Consider the following 21326-nt stretch of genomic DNA (forward strand, 5'->3'; position numbering starts at 1 on the left):
ACGATCTGTTCACATGTTGTTCCCTGAGGAGGAGATGAAGGACATGAGGCGAGTCCTTGCCCCGTAGCTGACATGGGGAAAGCTGTGCTACCATATGTAAGGGAAGACCTAGAAGCCAAGTGCCTAGTTCAGAGAAGATGCTCAACAAATTTGTTAAAAGAGGTGAAAATTGCCAATGTTTTAAAACTTTTTAATTTTAAGAAAGGGAAAGACTTTCTTCAATGAAATCATCCCCGAAGCTCACTAGGTGAAACTGGTGAATGCCCGGTTGCCTCTGTCGAGGGGAGCTGGAGTCAAGCCCTGCCTACTGTCTCCTCTGGGCCCCAGAGAGGATCCTCAGAGCTCAGGTGGGAAACTTGCTGTGAGTCAGCTGAAAAGAAGGGACAGATCAATTCATGGGCTTTTTCCTGGTTAACCTTAGCTAGGAGGGGATCCTGGCCAAATATATATATATATACAAAAAATGGAAGTTTGAAGGACCCAGCCCTCTAAAGGGAATATTTGCATCTGAAAAAGAGTCATCCATTTCTCCTCTCTCCTTAGCTTCATCACAATCTAGGAACTTCAATTATTAAGGGCAGAGGAGAAGTTTTGAGTAGATTTGTAAGTTGGTTCACCAATGAATATCAATGGAATTGTTTAAACAAAGGAAAGAGAAGCATTGTGGTAACGCTTTCCAGTGTTTAATAGAAACCCATTTGGTGTCATCCTGCAGGCAGTCTTGATTTGAAAATACAATGTAAAACTCTCATGGAGTCTGGTCAGTGAGTGGATGGTGCTGCCTTTTGCACCATTGCTCCCTGCAGTTTGAACATTCCTAACTTCATGGTTAGCCATGGGCACACACAGCTGCCCAGAGGGGCTACCTAATGAGAGCATCTCTATTCCAAGTCTGCAGGCCTGCCTGACTGGGCCTTCTCCTTGTCTCTCCACCCATGACAGGTAAGGGAGGGAAGTCAACCCAGGGGATGCTGACTTGTCAAGGTGGTCCAGGGAAAAAAGCACATCCCAAATCTGCATCTGGAAGACAATTTTGGATAACCAATATCTAGTTTTAAAACTTGTCAAAGGGATATAATTCTTGAACTATGAGGTTTTCATTATTATCCATCTCATGACTCTTTCATATGAATCTCTTTACTTGCCCCACAGATTATCCCACCTCACAGATGCCAGAAGAGGCAGGCAGATAATTAATGCTGGCCCGCTACAGACTGTGTCCTCCACCTGAATTCATATGTTGAAACATAATCCCCAATGTGATGGTATTCGGAGATGTAACCTTTGAGAGGTGATTAGGTCATGAGGGTGGAGCCCTCATGAATGTGATTCGTGCACTTAGAAAAGACCTCAGAGATCCTTGCCCCTTTCCACCACGTGAAGTTATAGCAAAAAGACAAATGGCTTGAGTCAGGACGTTGATTCTTACCAGACAGTGGATCTGTCAGCGCTTTGATCTTGGACTTCCCAGCCTCCAGAAATGGATTTCTCTATAAGAAATATCTTTTTTTGTTTATAAACCACCCAGTCTATGACATTGTGTAATAGCAGCCTGAACAGACTAAGACAGACCCCATTGAATAACAGGGGAAACAAAGATAAAAGGAGCTTCCCTTAGACAGCAAATTAGGAGGAGCCCCAGCTTCTCCCCAACTGCCTGGCACAACCCTCTCCTCTGCCTCCTGGCCAGTCCCCTGACTTCCTTAGCTTCAAAATCTGGCTCAAGCCTGACCTTGAAAAAGAAGACAGCCATCTAATCACCTGCCCTTCCACCAGTACTGCTGACTTCACCCCCTTGTCCAAGTCACCACCTCGTATAGCATCTGGACTAGTCTTTTGTACTTAATTAGTTGAGTTAGGTATCATGACATCTAGTCTTAGGATAGAAGGCACTCAAGGTTCAAAGGGAACTTGGTCATTAGGATCAAGATCTTGTCAAGCTAAGACCTTGTGGGAGGTCTGGCCCAAAGTCTCACATCAAGTTATGACAAAGCCAGGGCTGCTAGCCAAGTTTTCCTATGTGTGCCTTCTTGGCTATATCCTGAGTTCCTCGGTTTCTTTTCTTGGTCCCCTCCCGCTATGTGCCTGTGCCCTTTCTCCCCTTTGACCCTCTCCCCCTGTCCTGTCTCAGAGGGAGACTCTAAGGATGGCTGCATAGTACCTGTTCTCTGGGACCTTGGGGTTGACTCAAGGGGGATTAAAGAGTGGAAACAGACATAGCCTGGATGGATCCTGTGGTTCTTAGCTCCGCAACATAACCTGTCATTCTTGACATTGGTTCAGAAGCCCAAACGTTGCCTCTCAGAGTGTTAGATCACTCACTCAAGGTCATTCAGCTCAGAAACGGCCATAGCAGGAGCCCATTGTAGGTCCTCAGGCCTATGGGACAGCCCTCTTCCCCAGGCACCGCTCCAGGCAATATCCAGGGCCCGTTGACTCCCAAGGCCCACTGAGCCAGAGGCGAGCCCAGACCCCCACCTCCCTGCTCCGAGCAGCGGGACCCAGGGGGAAGTGTGTTATTCCTTTAAGTCTCTGAGCCTGTCTGCTTATTTGTGCTTTTGGCTCCCTTTCCTAAGTGTGGGGGCGGGAGGGAGACACAGTGTGGGCGGTTCACTCTGGCGGGGCACCCTTGACACAGTAGGCCAAGCACCTAGGCTGTGCGCAGCCCCCCGCCCCCCACCCCCACCGCATTGTGACGCGCCAGTGTCAGAACTCTGGGTTCTGGAGCAGCAGACCCGGAGGCAGTTGAGCCGGCTGCTGGAGTGCGCCGGGACTCGCACTTTCTCCTGAGCCGCGCTCTGGGTTCCTGTCTTCCCCTCGCGGTTCTCCCACGCCCCCAGAATACCCACTGACCCAACAGGCCTTGTGCTCGCGGCCGCGCCCATCCGGCCGGTGGCCCCCAGGGTCTGGGCGCGGGCCGCCCGCCCCAGCGCAGGTTCCATCGCTGGTGGAGAGAGAGGTGAAGAAGCAGGGCGCGCGGGGAGCCTCCTCCCGGTCCAAGCCGGCGAGCGCATCTTCTCTGCTTGTTCTTTCCGCTCTGCGAGCGCAGCCAAAGTGCTGAGCCCGCCAGGCCCGCTGCTCGGAGCCACTCGCAGCACAGGAGACCAAGCGCCCTCGGGTAACCACACTTACTGCCTTTGGGGGATTCCCTGGGGAAGGTGGCCAGGGACCCCGCAGGAGAGGAGCTGGGGCAGGGACCCAGGTGAAGGGCTGCCCCAGAACACTCCCGAGGTGCTTCCCTTCGCAGACAGCCACGGTCGCCCCTGGGAGGGCAAACCTCCTAAGTCCCTAAAGACCTGGAGGACTGTGCTTCTCGAGGTACCGGCCTCGAGCGGGGAGGGGGCAGTTAGTGAGCGGCTGGCAGAGGGGACCTGTTTGCTGACGGGTTTGGAGGTGGGATGGAATAGGGTTTGGAGACGGAGAAGCCCAAGAGTAGACACTGGTGCTTTTTTTTTTCTTCTTCTTCACTTTTCCAAAAAGGAACCACATCGCGAGGGGGGAAATAAGAGAGTGTAAACACAAACAACAGCAAAAAGAAGCCACGAAAAGCGAAGCCAAAAGAAGCAAGCGCAACACTGTTACAAAACTGTCTGGTTTTGTAACAATCGCCCCGCCGCCGGCCAATGAGTGGTGAGGCGGCGCATCACGTGGTGTCGTTTTATATAACACTTTGCTGAGACAAGACAGTTATTAGGCGGCGCGGGGCGGCCGGCATGGAGCTCGCGGAGGCGCGGCAGGGACCAGCGCGCGGCAGAGTGGCGGCGGTGGCAGCCCCGATTCCCTCCAGCCGCCGCTCCCAGCTCCGCGTCCCCGGCCCCTAGACGCCTCTTTTCCACGGGTGTCCCTCTCCCTATGGATTCATTTCAGACAGGACAGATGCTGAGCTTGCCCGCCGAGCTCGGCAGCAACAACTTAGAGCTGGCGGAGCCGGCGGCATCAGCGGCCCACGGAGACACGGGCCCCCACCCGGAGGCGGCTGCAGAAGGCCCCGCACCTCTACCGACTCGGCCCCCGGAGCCGGAGCAGCCTCCGAAGGCCTCGACGCCAGAGTGCAAAGTCCTGCTCACGCAGGCCGACGCCCTGGCGTCTGGGGGGCGCCTCCGGGAAGCCCTCGAGGTGTACCGACAGCTCTCCGAGCGGCAGCAGTTGGTGGCCGAGCAGCTGGAGCAGCTGGTGCGCTGCCTGGCCGAGAACGTCCCGCAAGCCGAGGAGCCGGCGCCGGAGCCCCCAGACGGGAGCCGCGCTGGGAGCTGTGCGCTGGCGGCGGAAGAAGCAGGGGCGGTGACAGCCGCCGAGGCCACCGAGGTGTGGGACGGCTTCAAGTGCCGGAAGTGCCATGGATTTCTCTCAGACCCCGTGTCCTTGTCCTGTGGCCACACCTTTTGTAAACTGTGCCTGGAACGCGGGCGGGCAGCCGATCGGCGCTGTGCGCTCTGCGGCGTCAAACTCTCGGCATTGATGGTGACCACCGGGCGGGCGCGCGGGACCCGGCGGGCTGGGCAGCAGGCGCCGCCGCCGCTGCGGGTCAACGTGGTGCTCAGCGGCCTCCTTGGCAAGTTGTTCCCGGGCCCGGCACGGGCGTCGCAACTCCGGCACGAGGGCAACCGGCTGTACCGCGAGCGCCAGGTGGAGGCGGCCCTGCTGAAGTACAACGAGGCAGTTAGGCTGGGTGAGCCCACCGTACCGCCGGGGCCGGGCCGGGCGGGGGCTGGAGCCTGGAGGGGAGCTGGGGGTGACTCCGGCGGGGGAGGGCGCGCGGACCGTGGGACGGACCGCGAGCGGAGTGGGGGCGGGGAACTCTGGAGTTCCCTGTCCGACTTTTTCTCTGTGTCTGCCCTTTTTTCTGCGTCTCTGTAAGTCTCCCTGCTCTTTGTCTTATGTCTCCTGTTAGCTCGTGTGTTCCTGCGTGTCTCAGTCCCTGCTTCTCTTTGTGTCACTATTTCCTCTGTCTTTTCCTTTCCCTCCGCATCTTTGTCACTCTGGCTCTTGCTCGGTGTCACCGTCTCTGTTTCTCGGGCTCGCCTTCTCCTTCTCCCTCCGTGTGCCCCAGCCCCTCTTCCACCTGCCCACACCTTGCAAACCGGGAGGTGAACTTCGCACCCTTCCCACTCGCGCGCCGGGGCCCCTGCGCTCCAGAACGCCGGGGCTGTTCGGTCGGCGCCTGCGTCTGCCGCTCCCTCCCGGTCCGGGGCCGCCGTGCCGGCCGGGAGTTGTCCCTTCCGGGGCCGCGGCTCCCGGTGGGGTGGGTCCGGCATGGAATTAGGTCAGGAGAGCACTGGTTGCATAAGGGCCGCGAGCGGCCCGGGCCGGGCGGCCCCTCCTCCGCGCGGGCGGGCGGGATTGTGTAACGGCTGAGGTAACCGAAGTGGGCCACGCTCGCCTCGGAAACCATCCCGCGAGCGTGTGCGGGCGGCGGGCGGGGGGGGCAGGAGCTCTCGCGCCCCGCTGCCCTGTGACTCATTGTCACCGCTTCCTATCACACGATCCTCGGCTGAAATAGATGCCCTCCCCGTCCCCCCCTCCCGCGCCGCCTGCCCGCAGTCTGCGCCCTCGCTTCGAACCCTAGCCCTCCAGCCCAGAGGGCGACGGGCCGGGCGACGGCTCAGGGATCCCTGAGGACGCTGGGCTGGCTGCCAAGGGGGCCGCCTCTGCCCAGCTTTTCCGTGCCGCCTGAGGACGGATGGGTGGGCTCTGCGGCCTCAAGGGCGACGTGGGCAGCCCCGCGCCTCTGACCGCACTAGGGCGCCTGAGTTCCCTCGGGGTAACGACTCCCCCTAACCCCCCACGTCTGGACCCAGGAAGTGGCCGCCCAGCGACGAGCGACGGGTATTGCCCAGCTCGGGCCGGCTGCCAGGAGCTCAGCGGTGGGGCGCGGTGTCTGGCGAGGCGTGCCAGGGAGAAGGCGACAGGGCTGGGCAGACAGGGTTCTGGGATCCGAGGGTGCCCTGAGCCCTGCTTGGACGGTGGAGGAGGGGGTGGGCTGCAGTCTCCACATGTTGACTCTTCACCCAAGCTTGCAACAGGTAATGGGGGGGGCGGGGATGAAGGTGGACTGGGGATCACTGGCAACCCCCAACCCCCGACCCATGTGCCCAAGCAGAGCGCCTTGTCAGCTGCCACCAGGCTGGCTTGTGCTGCAGGAAATGAACAGAGGAGGCTGTAAACTCTTAACTGATGTCTTAAGAGCAAGTAATGGGCACCCACGCAAACCCTCTGCATACCCTCTCGGGGAAAACAACAACAAAGCCTGTTCCCACAGCAGCAGCTGGAGCCTAGTCTCTAGGGAAGAGCAGGGCAGTATGAAGGAGACAGGTAGAGCCTGCTGAAGCCGGGATCTCAAAGGAAGGTTCCATTCCTGATCGAACCCAGGTCTCCCGCATTGCAGGCGGATTCTTTACCAGCTGAGCCACACGGGAAGCCCCAGCTGTCCCTTAAGAGCGAGGAAAGCCCTTTCCTTCCCTCTTCCTCCTCTGTCTTGGTTATTGTCATCACTTTTCCCTGGGGGTTCATCCTTGGACCACCAGAGGATCTGGGGTGAAAATGTGAAGACCTCTTCACCCTTCAAAGAGGAAAGGGGCCTCCCCAACAAAGAGTATCTTTGTGCTAGAAAGTGGCCAGTCTCTCTTTCTATTATTCTAAGTGCTATACTGTCCTTCAGAAAAAAAGGAACCTGTCTCCCACCCCAGATTCAAAGTCTGTCAAGGTAGCAATGACTCTGACCAGCTAGCTAGGCTTTGAGCAGATGCCTTCACCTCTCAAACCTGATTTTCCTTGTAGATTGGGTTGCTTGAACCAGATGATCTCTAAAGGCCTTTCCAGCCCTGAGTCTACTGATTTAGAGTATTGATGAGAGCCAACCTCACTTTATTCACAGAAGCCTTGTTCCAGCCCATCATATCTGCCCATCTGTAATGAGATGATGGAGCCTTGCAAATGCATTTCTGTTTTCTTAAGAGAAACTTCATATATGTGTTGGGGTTTGTAGACAAAGATGTTGCTGGTAAGACTAACTTGGACTTGTCTTCCTGGTGGCAAGAATGGGGATCACATCCAGCCACCGCCTTCTCCCTCTTCCCTGGCCTGTTTCCTTGTGGGCAATACCTCACTCAGAAGCTAGGCTGCCAGTTCCTAGCCACAGCCATGAAGCAGGGTGCCAGAATTTGCTCTGTGTCAGAGTGGCTAATAATGCACCACTGACCCCACAGGCCCTTTAAGGAACTGCTTGAGGTGGGGGGGGGGGATGACTTCTTTACAGTTGGGAAAGCTCAGACCCAGAGTGGCTGGGGGTGTGGTAGGCAAGGCAATACTAGGGCTGGAGATTAAGCTTACACTTTTGGGTCTCTACTAGAGAGGTCCTAGATAACTTGCCATTTTGCTCAAGGTTTTTTTTTTTCCTCTCATTTTGGCAGCTCCAAATGACCACTTGCTTTACAGCAACCGGTCTCAAATTTATTTCACCTTGGAGTCTCATGAGGACGCATTGCATGATGCCGAAATAGCATGTAAGCTCCGCCCCATGGGGTTTAAGGTGAGTGTGGGATGGGAAGGATGGGAAGGAATTGTACTGAGGACAGGAATTGGCAGGGAGGACTGCCACCAGGGAGTGGGGAGCAGTGGGTAGGGGCACTAGAGCTCACTCAGAGCAGGGGAAAGGCTCTTCATAGGAGCTGGTGGGGGGAGTCCCTTGACAAAGGGTGACTTAGGGGTCTGCAAGAGAGCTGAGTTCTGTCCCAATTTTATCTTAGACTGATGACTTGCAAAGCAGCCTGGACTTTGTGATTCTTTAGAACTTGAACTTGGGAGCCAGACTGCCTGAGTTTCTGTCCTAGCCCTGCTACTTTTACTAGCTGTGTGGCCTTGGCCAAATTACTTAACCTCTCTGTGCCTCATCTCCTCACCTATAAAATGAGGATATTCAAAGCATCTGCATAACAGGGGGAGACTACCTGTTGGGAGGAATACATGAGCTAATGCAGGCAGATACTTAAAACAATGCCTGGCATATAGCATTGTATGTATTTGCCAACATCATCATCATCACCATTATTTTCCCAGGACACTAGAGAGGAGGGGAAGAGAAACACTGCTGTTTGGTTCTGCCATCTTAAGTCCTTAATGTAGTCAGTCAGCCTGCTGCTTTCCCTGAACATGTAGGGTGTGGGGTGGGAGTGGGGAGGGGAGAAAGACAGGTTTAGCTTCTCTCAAGATGCCAGGATGCACAATGTCACTTCCTGCATCTCTTCCGGCTTCCCTCAGGACTAGCCTTCAGTCACATGTCAATAGTTTGTTTAGAAGATTAGATTTGAGCCTGGACCTGCAAGCTGAGTGACCATGGGGAAGTCGCTTCACTCACAGAACCCTAGGTGTCCTTGTTTGCAAAACATAGATCTTGCTCTCTGCCCTAATCACCTTGCAGAGGTGCGGGGGTGGGGCAGCGCTGGTTCCAGGTCAGCTTGACCAAGAGTCTGTTCTGTGAACCATAACGTTGGGTCTTGGTGTAGTGCTCTCTCTACGCAGCCCAGGATGCTGTCCTCTGAAACCCACTTGATCCAAGGCCAAGTCCATAATCCCTTATCTGAATCCCATAGGGCTGGATATGTTCAGAATCCAGAATGTTTCCAATTTCACTAAGACCAGGTATCAGCTCTGGACAGTGCCCCATAGTCAAACACAATAATATTTCTGCAGCATATTACATGAAAATTCACACTAAGTGGGAAGAAGACTGTAACACATATTGTTTTAGATCAAGATTTGCCACCTAATGACTTTTGATGTCAAGCTTATGAAAATATTGGATTATCAGCCTTTTTTTTGGATTTGGGGAACTTCAGATGAAACACTGGGGAGCTGCATACTGGGTCATTAATGTCAGAGTGAACCTCATACTCTTTCATAAGAAGATTTTCATGAGTGATGATAGATTAGTATATCCTCTTTCCCAAGGAACACATTTACGGTTTATTCAAACTCACCAATGTCTTAACCCAAAGGAACTTCACTGGGAGCATTTCAGGCCTTGTAGCAGTGCAGGCCAGTGAGCTGCCTGGGGGTGAGAGGACGACTCTTGTAACTGTTTCTGCTCCCATTCTAAACTGTATCGAGGCAGCGGCCTCCATAGTGCAGTGGGAAACAGGGCTAAGTAAGCAGTGGACCATTTTGGATAAAATTGGAAAGGTGACTTCCCCAGTGAAGGAAGAGTTGGTGAAAATATTAAACAGAAGTTAATTTCCCCTAAGTGCTGGGTTAAGCAAAGAGGCAGTGATGATAGAACTTTATGGACTTGGGAACTGAAAGAAGACTGGAACTGATGCTTTTGATTCAAAGCCACCTCACACCCCAGTTTATGGATTTCCCACCATTTCTGTATGAAACGCTCCTATGAGAGGTGTTCACTTCATGCATCCCTATTCCAGCCACCCAGCCAGGGCTGGAACTCTCCTGCAAGTGCGATAACTGAGCTGGCTGCCCTAAGCATGTGGAATATATGGGTTGCTACTTGGTATGATTGGTCAGATCCCCAAAACTGCCGGTCTCCCAGCACTTAACACCCTCTAGACACCTTGAAATGTCAGGCAGGCCTTTCTCTAGAGGGCCCCTGGCAAGCACTGCTGGGAGCATCCAGCTCCAGAAGGAGGGGTAGGGTGCAATTTGGGGAGAGGCCCCCAAGAGGCTTGGAGCAGGGGCCACTGTTCAACAAGGCAGATTCTCCTGTAAGCCAGGCCCAAGCCAGGAGGCACCAGGGCCCACAGAGGCATGTCCAAAGGGGAGGTCCATGTATTAGAGTGCCCAGCAGCCATAACCTGGATTGTTGCCTTCCCTAAGTTAGACTTGGGGTCAATGTGTGGGCAAGGGCCTGGGGAGCAGGCCACTGAGGGGCAGCCTCTAAGCCAAGCTGCCAGGCATGGAGAGAAGACAGCCCTCTTCTCACTTCTTTTCTTTCTCCTCCATCTTTCCCGTGATGCTCCTCTCCTACCCCTTAGGGTTTCTCCCCCAAGGGCAGTTGGACTTGGACCCTGAGAAACCCTAAAACTTCTTATATGATTTCAAGATGTGGTGAGGGAGCAGACATGAGCTGAGTCCACTGGAGCCAAAGCGTTTGTGCAGCCCCTGGTTAGCATTCGGAGGGACTTGGCGGGGAAGCTCCCAGTGCTAGTTCCAGCTTTGCTGCTAGCTGCCTTCAAGGTCTTAGAGAGGTCACATGCCTTGGCTCACTTGGGCCTCTTCTGATAAGTGATCACTGAATGTGGGTGGTCACTTAGCCAGTAACATGGATTAGGTCTCTGCTTGACAGACTGGTTAACAGGAAGGCCCATCCAGGCAGGTCCTGAAAGCTGGTTAGTGTGACCTCAAATGGGGGTTCTTGCTACATTTGATGCCTCCTCCAATACAATGGTGGGGCAGGGGGTGGGGGGGTGGTGGTAGTGTGGCACAGTGGTTGTGAATCTAGTCTTCTGTATCAATCATTCCCAGGCTCTCAATCTGATTCCACAATTTTCCAGCCAGATTACTTCAGGCAAGTCACTTCTCTGGGTCTCAGTTTTATTTTCTTGAAAATGGGCTTCAGAACAATTGCCTACACCAGCAGTCCCCAACCTATTTGGCACCAGGGACTGGTTTCATGGAAGACAAATTTTCCACAGATGTTGGGGGGGTGTGGGGGGAGATGGTTTGGGGATGATTCAAGTTCACTACATTTATTATGCTGCCACTGATCTGAAAGGAGGAGGAGCTCAGGCAGAAATGCAAGTGATGGGGAGTGACTGTAAATATGGGTGAAGCTTTGCTTGCTTGCCTGCCGCTCACCTCCTGATGTGTAGCCCAGGTCCTAACAGGCCACAGACTGGTACCGGTACAGTGGCCTAGGGGTTGGAGAGCCCTGGCTTACACAATAAGGCTGTGGATAAGATAGTCCTTTTAAAGCCCTCACATGACAGTGAACACCCAGGAAGTAATTTAGCTGATGTTATGAATGATAGCAATGTCAAGAGGTGGAGAAGAATGGGACTGAATGCTCATGTTTTCTTTCAGGCACACTTCAGAAAAGCGCAAGCCTTAGCCACCCTTGGCAAGGTGGAGGAAGCGCTAAGAGAGTTTTTATATTGTGTGTCCCTTGATGGAAGGAACAAAAGAGCAAGAGCTGAAGCCCAAAGGGTGAGTTGAGATGACGTCAGGTCCAGCTGCCCAATGGGCTTCCAGCCCTCTCTCCTCTCCAGGGCAGGGAGTGAGGGAACTGCCCTCCCTAGGGTTGGGGGTCCAGAGTGGATGGTTTCCTGGGTTGAGGGGACAGGAGCAAGACACAGGTGCCAGTTGATGACCCAGAAACACCATCCTTTTGGCATGTACAATCAGATTGAGCAGCTCCTACATTTCTGTAGGAGCCTGTGAGGAATGTGCTTGTTTCTTTGACTCAGAATCTGGGTGGTCAGTAAGAATACAAACAAAAAAATAAAACCAAATAAGTTAACATAGAGATGGAGGTCCGCGGAGGAGACTCCGGCTGTTGGCCAGAGATCCCGGGTATGAGGTGGTTTTAGAACTTTCCTTGGGCTGAGTCACTGCTTCACCAGCCACACAGGGTGGCCAGCTCCTCACAAGGGGTGTTGGGTCCCATCTGCCCTGCCATATGCAGAACTCCAACCTTCAGCTTCTTTGCTAGAAATAAAACACATATGTGATATAAGTTGGGGACCATTACAGTATAATCCAGTCATCCCAACTCTTGAGTTGCTGGAGAATGTCGTTGTTATTTTTTTTTTAACTGCATGAAATACTGGGCACATTAGTGAATGCTCAAGCATCCTCAATTCATAGACTTTATTGCTTATTGTTCTGCAGTGTGCTCTCTCAGTGTCTGGCTCGTTGGCCTGGAAATGGGATGCCGACAGTCAGCGGGGACTTCTGCTATGCTTGTGCCCCACCCCCTGTTCACCACTGCGCCCCAGGTGCCTCTGTCCCAGGGTGCTTTGGCAGAGCAGTGGATGAAGAAAGGGAGCAAGAGACAGGACTGGTTTCTGAAGGCTGCAGAAAGGAATCTTCAAAATCATTGAACTAGGGGCAGCTGAGCATTGGAGCTTCTGGGAAGTTACTTTGGGCTGGTTAGTAGGAGCACTGGTGGAAGAGAATTGCTCCAAGCTGTGGACCCTTCCCCAAATCTTAACTGTAGTCCACAGTGTGAGTAATAACGGTAATAATCGCTAACATTTATTGAGCATTTCTTGTGCACTGGGCACTGTTCTGTGGACTTTATGGGGAAGCTATAATTAAATCCCCACAACGTCCCTGTGAGAGTAGGTATCATTTATCGCTATGTTACAGATGAAACAGATGAGGAAGCTGAAGCTTGGTACCTTTCCTGAGGTCATGAATCTAATGATTGGTGGAAGAGCAACCAAAGCTGACTCCTCCTGCTTCCAGAGTCTGCCTTGTGAGCTACTCCACTATCCCACTGACCTGGGAGGCCGAGTCAGGAGTCTCAGCACCCACTGCTGAGACTGGGGGAGAGGAGCAGTGGGATTATCCAGTTCTGGGATGGATGGACAAAGGTGGTTAGAAGAAGAGAGTGTGCAAAGGCCAACAGAGGCAAGTGTGGAGCCAGGAGAGAGTGATTTCTTTACTCTCATTTGTCCATTTTCCAGTTGGCCTGAGAGGCTCTTGGTGTCATTTGGGTTGATCCTCTTTCCCACCCGCTTTATAGACCACCTAGTATCATTTCCCAGGTGGCTGAGTGGTAAAGAATCTGCCAGGAAATGCAGGTTCGATCCCTGGGTTGGGAAGATCCCCTGGAGGAGAAAATGACAACCCACTCCAGTATTCTTGTTTGGGGAATCCTATGGACAGAGGAGCCTGACGGGCTACAGCCCATGGGATTGAGAAGCGTTGGACACGACTGAAAAGACTTAGCATGTAAGCAATCATGCAGTGTCATTTCCACAGCTGCCTTAATGGGATGGGGCAAGAACTGTGCTAAGCTCTGGAGACCCAAAGAGGCATAAGCCACAGTCTCAGTCCTCCAGGACCTTACACTCTTGCACTGGTTCTATAATGTAATATAAATGCCAGATAATACAATCGAACATTTGCCTGTGATGAGTGTTCCAGAGTTCTGAAGCTAGGGTGAGAATTTAGAGGCAAATTTCAACGGAGTGGGGTGAGGACATGGCACTTAGTTAAGAACGCCAAGGACCCTCTGTGCTTATTTGCTGGATTGTTCCCCTTTCCAGGGATAAAGATGTGACAGAGATGGTCCAGGTTCACTTGGCATGAATTACCTGCCTTTGTCACGTATAGGCCTGGGTTTCTTTTTAACGTTTGTCTTTACCTCAGATTCTTTTTGGACTTCTTGACCCACTTGGGCCTTTTCAAGGCTGACGCTGAAGTGAAATTGACTTCCATTCATATATGGAATGCTCATTTTCACTGAGAGTTGACCCCAACTTTTGTTTTCCAAAGCCACTGGGAAGGCCTTCAATGAGGTCCTAGGTAGCAGAGGAGGAAGCTCAGTGCTGCTGTTCCTTTGTCTAATTTCCTTCGAGCTTCCCTCTCTGCTTCTCTTCCCCTCCCACCACACTCTGCCCTCGTATCCTTGTACCTAGGGGTGCCCTATGGCTTGCTACTGCTCTCTGGGGAGAATTCCAGGGGGAGTGCTTCAGAGGTGGTTCCCAGTGGGTCACTCAGAGGCCCCTGAGAGCCAGCAAAGGAGGAGTCTCTGAAAGCTGGCATTTACAGCCCTGGTCAGTGTGAAAACCTCCTGTCTCATTCCTGTACCAACTTAGAACTGGAAGGAAACAGAGGCATCTGTCATCTGGGGATTTTGGGCCTCTCTCTGGGCCCTAGGATGGCTAATGTCTTAACTCAGTTCCATCCAGTGTGATGAGTATTTATTGGACATCAGTCGTATGCCCTCCAGAAACTGAGCATCTGGTTAGAGAGCAAGGCTTACATTTGCGATGCAATTTGAGGCTAACACAAGACTGGGGAGGGTAAGGCACTATCTTCTGGTGCAGTTGAGAACACAGAAGGATGGGAGAGACTAGGGAGACTGGAGGAAGAGGAGAAGGGAGTCCTGGAGCTGAGCCTTGAAGGATGAGCAGGGCTTGGCCACGTGGAAAATGCTGGCATCAGAAGAAACATCATGAAGGAACTGCTGGGGCCCAGTAAGGAAAGAAATCAAACCGGAGTGAGTTTGATCCCAGTTTCGGTCAGATTCTCCTGATCAGTTAATACCCTGTTACCTGGAGGAAGGGGTGGGGCACCTTTTAGTTGGTCTCAACAGAAAACATGTGAATATGTTTTAGAAGCAAGTGACCTACCTTCCTGGTTATGTGTTACATACAAAAATACCTATGTATACAAATAATTGGCACTTTCACAGGAGAGAACTAAAGCAAGGATGTGGGCGGTTGATGGGGCAGCCTCCACCAGATCATGCATCTTTGACTCCCAGTCAAAGATCTGGATCTTGTATCTGCCCCACCCCCATCCCCAGCTTATCCAGTTGCAAAGGAAGCCAACCATAGACTAGAACCAGCCTGCCACCCCCAACCCCCACCCCAATCATTGAAGTGACTTGACATTCTCTGGGAACTGAAGGCTAGAAAGTAGGAAGAGAGGCTGGGAGAAGAGGGAGGCAGACTTGGTTCTGCTTTTGCTAACACATCGCTGCTGAAGGGATTCATGATCCAGGGCTGATGGTCAGGGAGGAGAGGCAAAACAGGCAGACAGGGAGGGAAGAAATACAGAGGAACCTTGATAACATTTGTTGCCTTCTACCCACGGGGTCGTCTCGGACACGACTCCAGGTCCCCCAGCTGATGTTGGTCTCCTGCCTTCTCCTCAGCCTCTTTCCTCCTAGACAGGTTTTGAAATCCCCCTGCAGATCTTTCTGTGGAAGGGTAGCAGCGGAGTGGTGGTAACTGGCTAGGGAGACAAAGGCAGATCTATAGTGCCTTTTCAAAATCCAGATTCCTGGCCACACTTCAGACCCAGGGGAGCCAGGTGTGGGAACTTGGAACCTGGAATTCTCATAAGCTTCCCAGGTGATTCTGACAAGCTGAAGGGAGGATGCCTGCTCCACTGTGTTGGGGTCTTTGGTCCAAGGCTTCCTCCCTGGGGTTTGGCCCCACAAGCCGTACCCTTTGTCCCTTCCTGCCCTCCCACCCCTGCCCTTCACCCGAGCACCTGTAGAAACTTAAGTAGTGAAGTCTTCTGTTTTATGTCCCAGCTTCTCCTTAGTTTCTTTACACCATCATTCCCGGGGGCCTCTCAGGAACATTCTCTCGATATACTGAAGCTGTTGGCACCTCACCCTAGATTAAAGGAACACGTAGAGTCATTGGCTACTGAAGGCACCAGCCATAATCTACCAAAGTTGTCACAGGTAAAACTCCACTCACCCAGCTCGCTCCTGACGCTTCGTTTGACTGTTTTGTGGGCAGACGTGGAGAGTGAGCCCTCACCTTCCTACTTTGTTTGGTTTCCGAGAAAGAAGAAATGGGAGTTGCTAGTGGCTGTCTTCTTTGCTGAAAGGCTATTTAAAGATAAAACTGAATTTCAGGCAGGGGCCCAGGTTGATGATTTATTATGTTCAATTTTCAGTTCTTGATCAGGTCCAGTTGAGAGAGGTGACAGAACTAGAAAGGCCTACTTCCCCAGGAGCCATTCAGTTGGGGTGAGCTTAGGTAGGCAGAGCCTGGGAAGAGGACCTGACAGTCCCTCCTTTCCTGCTTTTTGTTTGTTCAAGCTGCTGGTCTTTGAGCACCAGCTGAGTTCCTTGTGCAAAGACATCTTCATTTGATCCCCAAGTGGAGGTCATTTCATATTCCTGCACCGTGTCTTACACATAAGTAGACTTCCAGCACATAGGTAGAGCTGGGGAGAGGGAAGCAACTTAGGAAGTGTTAACTTTCTGGGATTTGAGTCTTCGAAAACCATGGTCTCCAGGCCCCAACTTTCCAAGAAGAGGGCAAGTGGGCAGAAGCTGGGGCTCAGAAGCACAGATGTGTAGGCAGAGGTGAGCTCTGAAGATCTAGGCAGCTCGAAGCATCCGCCTGCCTGCTATCCCTGCCCTGTGTTCCTCCCCTGTGTGTGAGCCCTAGGGTCTCCGTGGCTTCTTGGTTCTCTGACAGGTGAAAATCTTATATTTCCCTGACTTCTTCCTCTGCTCTGGAGAATGAACAAAATGAAGGTGTGCCTGACTCAAAAAGGCTGGAGGGGTGATGGGCAGAACTTAGAATATATCCTGAAATCAAAGCAGTACTATGGGCTAAGTCGCTTCAGTCGTGTCCAACTCTTTGTGACCCTATGGACTGTAGCCAGCCAGTCTTCTCTGTCAATGGGATTCTCCAGGCAAGAATACTGGAGTGGGTTGCCATGCCCTCCTCCTGGGCATCTTCCAGAACCAGGGATCGAACCCGCATCTCTTATGTCTCCTGCATTGGCAGGCGGGTTCTTTACCACTAGCACCATCTGCATTTCAATACTTCTTTGAGATCTTTATTACAGGATTGAGAACCATAATACTGAACCCAAGTGCCTGGAGTGACTTCTAATTGCAGCCCAATCAGAAATGAAGAAAAAAAACACCCCTGTCTTTCTTGTATGAAGAAGCTGAGGAGTAAGGACTGGGTTTCTACCCAAACTTTGCCTTGCAAAGCACTGTACTGTGTAGGCTCTGCCGAGGCCTCGTGGAAAGCTGAGGATGCAGCAGTGCCATAGTGCTGATAAAACCCTGAACTCCCTGGGTTAGAGACTCAGAAAAGCCTTTTCCTCCTCACCTCATCATTTTCTCCCAGCTGTGCGCTCCCCATTTTTCATCTATCTACCAGGTTTGTTTGTTTGTTTGTTTTGGTTGGAGTTGGAGGGAAGACAACAACCTGAGCATTTTGACCCATGCACTTTGAATGTAGAGTAGAGAGGGATTTTCCAGCTAAACCTGCATAAACACTTTGTCATTGGATTTTTTTTTCTAGATCCTTCTCCTGGACAAAAATTCTTGAAAAGGCTAGAGATGTTATTGATCATTTTGCCAGATGATCGTGTCTCTTTTTCAGACTCTTTGCCCAAAATCTAGTGAAAGAATTCATTTGTTCCTAGATCCTTTGACCAGTATAGCATAGCTCTGGAGTGTGAGGGCACTCGGCAGGCCTGTGCACTTGCATCAGAACCTTCCCGAAAGTTCTTTGGAAGCTGGGTGTGGGACTGGACGATGGCTGGGAATGGCAGTGAGGGTGAGAGGAAGGGCCGAGTGGCAGGATCTACCCTCACCGAACTGCGTGCATTGGTGTCCCTCAGGTGGTGACTGGGGACTGACTGGAGAGGAGCGGAGACCGGTGCTGCACTTGGCATCTCGCCTTCACTGATGCCCAAGGACTGTCTCCCTGCACGCCTTACTCTGCCCCAGCTGGGCCTTCTGTCCCCTGTGACTGCCACTCAGTTAAGCTACCTGTCCTTAGATGGTCAGGACTGGACAGTATTTTCTCCTCGTCCCTTCTGGAGACAATTACCAGAGGACGATGTTGGGCCCCAGTAGATTCTGACGTTTGGCTTTCTTCCTCCAGGAAATGCCTGAGCGCCCACATTGTTCCAGTCAGGAGGCAGCAGCAGCCAGGGGCCAGGGGGGCAGCCTGATGAACCTGGTCACTGTGACAGGGGATGGGCCGCAGGACCACACGGAAGACTCGGTTGGAGCGGAGGAGGAGAAGGGGGTCGCTGCCTCTTCCCAAGCTGCCTCCAGTAAGACTGGCAAATGCCAGGAGAAGAAAAGGAAGCACTGCCAAATTGAGCCCCAAGACCCAGAGAGGCCTAAGAAAGCGTCTAAGCCAGGTGCAGACTCTACCCAGGGAGGTGGGGGCTTGGAGGGGAGCCCGGGCTCAGCAGTGTGCGGAGGCTCCTGCCCTCCACATGATGGCTCCTCTGCTCTGCCACTTCTAGGGTGGCTGTGGGGTTTCTGTGAGAGCAAGCAGTTCCTAGCATCCTGCCGATGCCCCATATGAATTATAAGGAAAAGCCAGGGCCTATGGGCAAGCATAGCATCAAGTAACGACATCTCACGCCCTTGATGTTGTCATTTCCTTCCAGGCCCGCCTCTCTGCACCCCCTTCCCCATTCCAGGGAGGCCGGACCCGGGCAGCTCTATCAGGCCTCATCCTGCTCATTCCCAGTTGTGTCCCCGTAGGTAGGCATCTGACAAGCAGCAGCTGCAGCTTGGTATCTTTCCAAAAGTGGCTGCCAGTGCCAAGATTCAGTGTCAGCTATGAAGGCCTGGCTCAGTCCGTGGAGTCATTGCAGCTGTTTGTCAAGAGTGAGGTGCCTGTTCCATTTGAATGAAGCGCCCCCCAGGGCTCCCAGACAATTCCTGACCTACACGTCTCTTTCTTTGGGGTTGCTGGAAGCCTCCACATGCCTGTATCAGGGTACCCCACTCTCAGTGACTCACTTGGTCACTAAATCAATTCTCGGGGAGGTGATGAGAGTGACCAACTGAAAAACATAATTGGGTTCTTTGGCCTTAGAAGTGCTGTCTTGTGACACCAAGGTTGATTCCCCTCTGACTTCTGCTCTCTACATTACAGATCCTTCCACTGACCCCAGGGCCAGGCCTGTGCTCAGTGTCCCGCTGGCATCTTTTGACGCCTCTGACCTTGAATGCTCCCTCTGTATGAGGTATGTGAGGTGTCCTGTCGCTTACTGCCCGAGAGGTCTTCCCCTCTGGTGTCTGCACCTCTCTGCTAGTGACCTATGGCTTGGTTGGTTAGCACAGAAAAGCGTGGTTCTAACAAAATGGAAGTCACGCTGACTGTCACATGGGCGAGCTTGTGTCCCTTGTTTACAGATCACATGCCCCACACTCCTGCCTTGGAAATACCTAGAGAGCAGGAAGGAAACTGTCTACTCAGAGGTCAAACTGACAGTCCACAGGCTGGATGTCTTTTGTTTGGCCCTCATGGGATTTGGGGGATTGTTGTTAAGGTGAATGTTTAGAGACAGGACACTCATAGGGCCAGGCCAGTTGGTCATGGCCCCCCTCCCTCGGCCACTGCCTTCCTCTCACATTTGCATCACTTTCCTGGCTTCTCTTTAAGTTTGGGACCCTGGAACTAATCTCTGCTGGCTACTAGATCAAGATCTCAAAGCATGAGTGCCAGTGTCAGTCTCACAGGCCTATTCTCTGGAAGCCAAGGAGAGGGCTGGACTCATTTTTGGTCTGTACCTGCCTGTGCAGTAGTCAGTAGTGGGCATGTACGACTTGGCTAGGAGTCTCTCCTCCACCCACTGCCACATTGTCTCTCCTTTCTCAGATCTCTGGAGACACATGCCTCTCCCCACCCCGCAACATAAACAAATAGGAAACTGCTACAGTCATGGTCTGCAAAAACAAATGACTTTCACTTGTTTCATTTCACAACAGTAGCTTTGTGGCTAAGAGGAGGTTTCCAAAAACAGATGGCCTGGGTTTCCACCCAGGCTGTGCCACTTACTGGCTGTTTGACCTGGAGCAAGTGACTTTCTCCACCACTGTTTTCTCATCAGTAAAACGGAGAACAGTGGTACCTGTTCTATGGTGTTGTTATGATTAACTGAGAAAATCTATTTGAGACACTTAGAATAGTGCCTGACATAAGTACTCAATAAATGTTAACTTTTTTTCCTAGACCAGAGGTTCTTTAGCTTTAGGTCCATTGACCCCTGAGGGGGTTCTGTGTATGGATTCTAGTAGATCTATGAATTCCCTGATGTTATATGTAAAAGTGTGTGTGTGTGTGTGTGTGTGAGAGAGAGAGAGAGAGAGAAAGAGAGAGAGAGAGTTTTCCAGGACAAGGTCCACAGCTGTCAGTAGATTCTCAAATGTGCCTTCCCCTTGGCAAAAGAGCTTTAAAAGGAGGCTGAGATATTTGCACAAAATTTGTTAAGATGGCTGAACCAAGACAAGAGATGTCAAGAAAAATCTTTTGGTCCATCACACAGATGGATGCAGCCAACGGAGGCCCCTCAGACGTCTTCTTGCCCTTTACAAGTACATATGCCTTCCATGTCAATCCCAGGCATTTGTCACTGCTCAAAGTGACTTTTCTTGTCCTCTGAATAAAAATGAGTGAGGCAGCTGTTACCTGAACACGTACTTTCTCTCTCTCTCTCAAAAAAAAAAAAAAAAAAAAAGAATTGTCAGATTTGCTTGTAAGCTCGGACAGACTTGATAAGGAATGTAGCAGCACTTGAAGCAAGCCCTGCATATACTGTCAGAGTTCTAGGTGGAGTGGGTGAGGGTGGGACTGGCTGAATAACCCAGTCCCTTGTGCCCCCTCCGCCTCACAACGATGTAGCAGGTGGGTCAAACCAGAGCCAAGGTGTGAGACAGACAAGCTCTGCTTTCCAAGCTGAGGCATGGGCCCCCACAGGTAACGCCATCATGGTGCTCAGCCAGTGATGAGAGCCAGGGTCTTTCAGATGTCAGACTTTGATAGACTTGATTCAGCTTATCCTCCTGGACACACCTCCCAACATCCCGGGGATGCAAAATCAAACACGCAGACTCATCCTGTTTGTGTTTTCCCTGAGGGCTAAGAATTCTGAGGTTGAAGTTCTTTTGTTCCCTTCCGTCTGCTTTCTCCCTTTCATCTTGTTTGTCCCTGATCTCAACGGGGGGCTTCAGAGAAGGGTTAGAAATTTGGTCCAAGAAATAAACACCAAGAGGATAAGACCCCCTTCGAGTTTGCTCGTTCTGAGTTGAAAAGCCATTATTTCCCTTATCCTGCCCCTCTGTTCTAAATGAGACTTCAAAGCAAAAACCCATCTTTGCCTGGAGCAGCTATTGTATGGGCTGCTGAGTTACACTGGGGACACTCGGGAGCTGCTTGATGGTGAAAAGAAACCTGCCAAGTCTAGAGAACATTTCTGATCTCAAGGCTCTTAAAACTGGAGCTCTAATTCAGAAACATGTGGTTCCCCTTCCAGCAGGGCTTGTCTCCAAGTCAGAAATCACATGTTGACAGAGGCCATTTCAGATACATGCTTTAGTTTGAATTATTGCAGTCCTGAAAAAGTTCCTGTTTCCTGTAGTGTTTTTATTTTTCTAATCATGATTAGAATTATTCTTAGGTTCTGTCATGACTGTCCTGTGTCTTTGGTGGAGAGGGTTTATGGTGAGAGATATTTTCAAGCAGTCTGCCGGGTCATGAAACTACACGTGTACCTCCTGTGCAGGTTTCAAGAATAAAATCCAGTGCTGTGATGCTGTCTTGGTTGAAGACGAGTTAGAGTAGGAATTGATCTGTTCTGAGTCTAGAGAGAAAATCAGGAGCTGCTTATAAACTCCTCAGGGGAAAATG

The 21326-nt window shown here is 51.8% G+C and overlaps 1 protein-coding gene across 3 annotated transcripts in view; it reads left to right on the plus strand.

Moving 5' to 3' along the window:
• Window positions 1-2979: 2979 nt before the first annotated feature.
• Window positions 2980-21326, plus strand: part of LONRF3 (LON peptidase N-terminal domain and ring finger 3) — a 39562-nt gene continuing 21215 nt past the window's right edge. Inside the window, exons 1-7 of one of the 3 annotated variants that reach the window (XM_043458594.1) lie at window positions 2981-3118; window positions 3481-4669; window positions 7410-7528; window positions 11032-11154; window positions 15224-15379; window positions 17559-17823; window positions 18573-18663. In XM_043458594.1, coding sequence (XP_043314529.1) covers window positions 3853-4669; window positions 7410-7528; window positions 11032-11154; window positions 15224-15379; window positions 17559-17823; window positions 18573-18663 — 1571 coding nt within the window. In that variant the 5' untranslated portion in view covers window positions 2981-3118; window positions 3481-3852. Of the gene's footprint in view, window positions 3119-3480; window positions 4670-7409; window positions 7529-11031; window positions 11155-15223; window positions 15380-17558; window positions 17824-18572; window positions 18664-21326 lie in introns of all 3 variants that reach the window. The other 2 variants (XM_043458595.1, XM_043458596.1) reach the window with 2 other exon arrangements.

The sequence above is a fragment of the Cervus canadensis genome, chromosome X, assembly GCF_019320065.1.
Source record: "Cervus canadensis isolate Bull #8, Minnesota chromosome X, ASM1932006v1, whole genome shotgun sequence".
NCBI classification, from domain to species: Eukaryota; Metazoa; Chordata; class Mammalia; order Artiodactyla; family Cervidae; genus Cervus; species Cervus canadensis.